The sequence below is a fragment of the Azolla caroliniana genome, unplaced genomic scaffold, assembly GCF_043228905.1.
Source record: "Azolla caroliniana isolate FFs.n. ecotype wild unplaced genomic scaffold, voAzoCaro1.0.p SCAF_5, whole genome shotgun sequence".
Classification (NCBI taxonomy): Eukaryota; Viridiplantae; Streptophyta; class Polypodiopsida; order Salviniales; family Salviniaceae; genus Azolla; species Azolla caroliniana.
Genome location: NW_028230440.1, coordinates 1,156,977 through 1,163,637, shown reverse-complemented (window position 1 = coordinate 1,163,637; position 6,661 = coordinate 1,156,977). Strand labels below are relative to the sequence as shown.

Here is a 6,661-nt window from a genome sequence, read left to right as displayed (position 1 = left end):
CCAACAAGAATAACAACTACAACAACTGACCTAAAAGTTTGCCCTAAGTCATATTTATACTAATATGACTTTTCGACTATTCACAAATATAGCCATGATGGACTCTCAGAAACATATTTACGAATATGTCTCTTCATCCGGTGAGCACTTCTCATCGGGTCTGCACCATCCGGCTCTCCGTAGCTGGGTACTCCTCATCCGGTCTCGGCCGAGTTTGTTCATCGGCACTGTTCTTCTCCCTTCCCATCCGGAGGGACCTGTTTCCTAACAGCATCTTGTACGACCGAGATGCATAGTTGCTCCTATCGAGCTTCTTTGTCGTAAGCGAGTGTCCCATTCCATTGTCCATGTTCCTGTTTTTCTTTTTCCAAAAATGAAGAAGGCTTGTCTTTGTCTTGTTCGCATGCTTTTCTGTCGGTTGTAGAGGAGTCTCAACCTTCACGCTCTGATACCATGTAAAGAGTTACGTGAGCGGAAGACACCTGAGTACACAATCGGTTATTCGGAAACAATGAATGAGAGAGAGATTAAGTAGAGCAAACAACAATATTTCGATTACAAAAAAACTCAGTACATACAACAGTGCTCACATGGCACCTAATGTTTACACTTGGCAGCCACATGAATGGCTCCATGGGCTAAGCGAATGGCGCCTTGCATGGCTCTCCAAAATATGTTGGGGGACGATGAAAAAGTAGGGATTTTGTTTGTAAAATCGCTAATTTTACATTTGGTACCCATATATGTAGTTGCATCCATAAAAGAAAGCACAATAATCAAGCAATAACCGAGCTAGATCCCTAGACATGTTCGTACATGTGTACGAGACATGAGAAAATGGGATATGTTGTCACCATTTCCACATGGACATCCAATGTAAAACCTTGGCCTAGCCCTACTTAGCTTTCTTCAACATATAACATACATGGAACCTTGACCCACTCTACTTGTTATCTTCTTGGGTGGATTCCCCATGACATTAAAGACATTGTTTCCCCTCTGATCACCATAGTTCGTCCAAGGGGCAAACTGTTGTTCAAGTGTGGATGCAACTCAATGCCTATAATCCAACAAATGCCCTATTGGTGACCCAACAATAATGAATGAGACCGCACTAGACTCTCATCTTGAAAACTATATTTCTATTGTTCACATTTTCCCTCATACCTGCATACACAGGGAGACAAAGCTCCCTTTGAGGACGCCTTTCGTCCACGATGTCACCATTCTCTCATCAATAAATAGACAGTGAACAAATTACATAACCACATGGTCTAATAAGTTCATATTCACTTGGCTTCTCAGTGGGATCGAGCTCTTAAAATGGGGATCAAACCCACATACCTTTATCTTTTACCTCAACTACATGTGGTCATACCACACAGTGGCATGATTTCGGCATCTCATGTCTCTTTCAACTTGCATAATCCTTGGTTGTCCTTTTTTAGGATCTCCAGGCTCGACCCCTCAGTAACTAACACAATGGAAAGGACACATTGCCACTTGTCAGTTCACATATCTCTTTAATGCAAGGATCATTGACTGGTGTCTGATCAATCCTCAATCCCCTCTTGCTGTTTCTCCTCATCAGTGCATGCATTAACTCACATGTGTCCTGTTCAGACTTTTTGGTCAGTTGCACTTTCGTTTAGTTCCTTATTGCTTGTTCCTCCGGCAGTGCATAATCCACACATATGTTCACATGCCATTTCCCATATCCTATGTTGATTTAGACTCCATTGTTATTGGACATACAATCCCAAACACCATTAACACCAGCCACACCCAATGCATAAACCCACAAGGTACACTTTGCATGTTGCTTAGTCATAGCACCATGTAAAATTGTGTAATTACAATGATACAACGGGAGCTCGAATTTGGGTTGTTGACCATTGATGAAGAATATACCTTAGCACAGCATGATAAATACCGAAGCACACCATAAGCCATAATACCACATTCTAACCATTCCAATCTGATCGAAAAATTGACGTTGAGTTCACTAAAGTGTGCTCCTGGTTTCCAATGGCAGCAAACACACAACTTTCATCCATCAACTGTAGCCCAATATGTTGGCAAAACATCCTTTGAATAGAGTATTTGTTAAAGATCGTTAATGAACTTCATCTCATCTTCCTCTTGCTCACACATTTCATTAGATGTATATAAGGTGATGATTTCATGTAGATGACAAAGCGCTAATATATGGAAAAGCGTAAGGTAAAACCGGTGGCTCCACCTTGCATTTTCTCCTCTCATAGACCTTTGTGGCAATGTAAATGACATGACATCTTCATGTCGCTAGTTGTTTTTAGAGTAGAAGAGTCATCTTCAGCCACAACAAGTTGCACACCTCGTTGCTTCTTACTTACGTGGAGTTTTACCCTCCATACTTCTGTCAGCAAGTTTCTTGTACATTTCTTTGTTGTTTTGCTTTACTTCCCTTAGCCTTCCTTTGAAGTATTGTGCATCTACGTTCCCAATGTTTTCCATGTGTTGAGGCTTTGGGAGATGCAATTTTGCAATAGCCGTAGTATTTGTCACCTTCTGGTGAACATCACCCAAGTTTTGATACTCTTGAAGTCCCAGATTTGGTACTACATTACATCACCAAGCTATATTGAAAGTTTCCATCTCTTTTGATATTTCCCATGGCTTATATAGATTTGCACATAGGCCTACAACCGAAACAAGGTCGAACAATCTGGATGTATACTTTCTTATACCACTCAAATGTATTAATTCCTTTATATATTTGAACTATATGTGCATCCATTAGTCACATTCATCATCTTTAGTTTATTTGCTTCTGCATCCAACCCAGCACGGGAATATATTTGAGACATTAGAACATATGCTACAGCATCATCTTGATTCAAATGCAATGCATTTTCAAAGGCTTGTTTCCCAAGCTCTACATTTCCCCAAGTTTTGCAGGCATCTAGTATACTATGCCAAACGACAGGATCTGAGGAGAATGGGATCTTCCTGATCATCGCTCCAGCGTTCTCTAATTGACCCGAACGTACAAGGAGATCCATTATACATGTGTGGTGTTCCAGAGTTGGACAAATACCATACTCTGTCTTCATGGCCTCAAAGTATTGTTGACTCTTCGTGAGTTGACCCGAGCGGCTGCACGCATTAAGTGCAACAAGAAAGGTAACCATATTTGGTCTTATTCCTTGTAAAAGCATGCTATCAAAGAGAAGAAAAACACTGTCACATTCACCAAGATGAGCATATCCCACCATCAGTGTAGTCCAAGAAGCTACATCTCTAACTGGAAGCATGTCAAACACTTGTTGTGCTTTGGCAACCAAACCACATTTGGCATACATATTTAGCAATGTATTTCCAAGAACAAGGTCATTTTGAAGAAGCCCCTCATGTTCAATTACCATGTGTATATCACGAGCTCTATCTAATGCTCCCATGCTACAACATGCCTTCAAGATAGCAACAAATGTGACAGCATTAGGAGAGACTCCCTCACTTTGCATCTCATCAAAGCATTTAAATGCTTCTTCTGAAAGACAGTGGTCAACATACCCGGCAATTAAAACATTCCATGATACTGTATCCCGAGATGGCATCTTATCAAACACTTGCTGTGCTAAACCAAGCAAACCACATCTCGCGTAAGTATCAATCAATCCATTTCCAACACCAATGTCTCTTTCTAAAAGTCCATGTCTTTCTATTTCAAGATGCAGTTCATGCATCTGTTCCCTTGCACATAGGTTTCCACATACTTTCAAGCCCCAGACAAACGTAACAGCATCCATGGGGATGTGTTTATCTTGCATCTTTTGGAGGCATTCCAGTGCTTCCTCACCTTTTCCATGTTCTGCATAACCTGCAATAAGGGCATTGCATGAGATGGTGTCTTGGATTGCAAGATTATCAAAAACTTGCTGAGCCATATCAAGGCAATTACATTTGGCATACATTTCCACCAAAGCATTGCCAATAAGCACATTTTCTTCTAAGCATTTTTTTTGAACCACAGCATGTATTTCTTTACCCTTCCTTAAATCACGTAAGTCACTAGACGCTTTAAGGCCACAAACAAACGTGACAACATCTGAAACAGTGCTCTCAATATGCATTTGTTCCAAACAATCAAGCATTTCTTCTGAATATCCATGTTCAGCATATCCAGTCATCAATGAATTCCACAATACCGTATCTCGAACTTGTATCCTATTAAATACCTCTCGAGCGTTCCCAATCAAGCCACATTTAGCATACATATTAATCAAGGCACCAGCGACAAAAAGGTTCTTTTCCACTAATCCCAACCTTTCAATCTCAGCAAGTATTTTGTGACACTTGTCAATGGTTCCAATCTCACCACAAGATTTCAAGATACAAACAAATGTAATAGCATCTGGTAAGATACCATCACCTTGCATTTGTTCAAATCGGTCTAATGCTTCTTCATTATGTCCATGATCAGCATATCCTACAATCAATGCATTCCACGACACTCCATCATGAACCGAAAGCCTATCAAATACTTCTTGTGCCATGATAAGAGAGCCACCCTTTGCATACATGTCAATAACACTATTACCAACAAAAATATTATCTTGCAACAATCCTAATGCTTGAGCTATAGCATGTATTTCTCTACCTTTACATGTGGCAACTATATTACCACAAGCTTTCAAGATGCAAACCAATGTAACACCATCTGGATAGATGCCTTGAAGCTTCATTTGTTCAAAACAACCAATTACATCTTGGTTATGTCCAAATTCAATGTACCCAGAAAGGAGTGAATTCCACATGACAATGTTTTGGGTGGGAAAGTCATGAAGCACTTCTTGGGCTCGAGAAAACAAACCAGACTTGGCATACATACCAACCAATGCACTGCCAATGAATACATCTTTTTCAAGTAACCCTAGCCTAGCAATTACAGAGTGAAGTTCAACACCAAGTTCAAGGTCTTTTAGCTTTGATGAAGATCTAAGTAGAGATACAAAGACATGCCCACTAAGTCGCACATATTCGTCATTTTGCAAGTGAGAGTAAAGAGCAAGAGCATGGTGTAACTCGCCACATTTCACATAGCCAAGAATCATGGAATTCCATGAGCTTTCACTTCTATAAACCAATCGATCAAAAACTCGACTTGCATCGCAGATCCTTCCAACTTCCACTAGCATTGAAACCAAATGGTTTCCTAATGACCTGTGTGATTCAATCCCCTGTTTCTGCATATATTCATACAAATGCAAAGCATATGACGTATCCTTCACTTTAATACAATGCTGGATTGTGCTTGTTAAAACATCACAATAACGCTTGGAAATCCTCCCATGCTCAATTCCAGGTAAAGTTTCAACGTTAAATGATTTGTATAAGGTTTTGCATTGATCCATCGTCATTCATCATCCATCAAGGAGATTTTAACATTGGAGACTATTGTCTGCAGGGGAGAGAGACATCGGCCAAAATTCATGAACAGACTCCACTTCTGTCCAGGTAACATTATTTATTTGGGATTTAGTTATTTCTTCAAATGCCCCTCCCTGGACTTTGTTATTTTCCCATGGAACACCCTTAGTTTGGGCATTATAAGACAAGAAAACGAGGGTAAATTAACCACCGTGAAAATGTCACATAACAATAGCTGTTTCGGGTGTTTGATCAAATGGGCATTTTGGGAAATAATAATCTTGCCTCTTTGGGAAAAATAAAGCGAGTCACATAAGGGATCTTTCCGAAGTGTTTCTATGGTAATGTCACATAGTCTCATGATCAAGGCCAAATCACCAACAAACACTCCATCACAATTCATATGGTAGGTAGTTGTCACACTAAGACACAAGTAAATTGGATATGTGTATAGATATGATCTAACACTAAAAAACATAGCATGCACCACATATGTTCTAACATATTGAGTTAGAAATGTTCTAACACTTTGTGTTATGGTATGTTCTAAGGGTTCCTTTGGGTTTCAAAACCTTGTGTCGCTAATGTCATGTTAGAGGAGATGTTTATCGAACATGCTATGCCACTGACGAATAACAAAGTGCTTCTTGGGGTGTCAAAATCCCATGACATTATATGTGTCATACTAAGAAATGCATGTCCTATGGTAGCGCTAAATGGGAAACATAAGCTTCTTCTGGTTTGAAAATATCACAATCACTTAATTATATATTGACTTTTACATATTTATCACAATTCCTCATCGCATCAATCTGATGCCTCATGGTCTGCAAACAATAAACACCACCATCTTAGGTGTGGCTTAATTGATTCTCTCTCTCTCCCAAAAAGCCCTCACAACTTCTTCTAGAAGCAAGCAAAAAGATTTAAAATATACACAAAAGCAGAATTTGGGACTCTAGATGGATGGAAGCTGTGAAGGAAATGGGTTGGCAAATGCAATACATCACATCCATAGAATCTTTTGTAAATGAGGTTTTTTTGCAACATTAATGTATCGCAGTTTGGAGAAGATGTGGAGGCTCACCTTTCACGCATTATATTATGCAACAAATGACAAACCATATTATTCTCAAAATAGGAAATTGCACTATGTGATACATACTAGAGATCCATCCCTTTGTGCACCATATGCGCAAAGTGCTTCGATACAACTTAGCTCACATCCTCTTCAACTTGAGATGGGTGG

At 39.7% G+C, this 6,661-nt stretch overlaps 1 protein-coding gene across 1 annotated transcript; it reads right to left on the bottom strand.

Annotated features, from left to right (window-relative positions):
* Positions 1–617: 617 nt before the first annotated feature.
* LOC147863501 (putative pentatricopeptide repeat-containing protein At3g47840) lies at positions 618–5,468 on the bottom strand. Its single transcript, XM_087320345.1, has one exon. The coding sequence runs from the start codon at positions 5,400–5,402 to the stop codon at positions 2,751–2,753; it is 2,652 nt and encodes an 883-aa protein (XP_087176471.1). The 5' UTR covers positions 5,403–5,468; the 3' UTR covers positions 618–2,750.
* Positions 5,469–6,661: the final 1,193 nt, after the last annotated feature.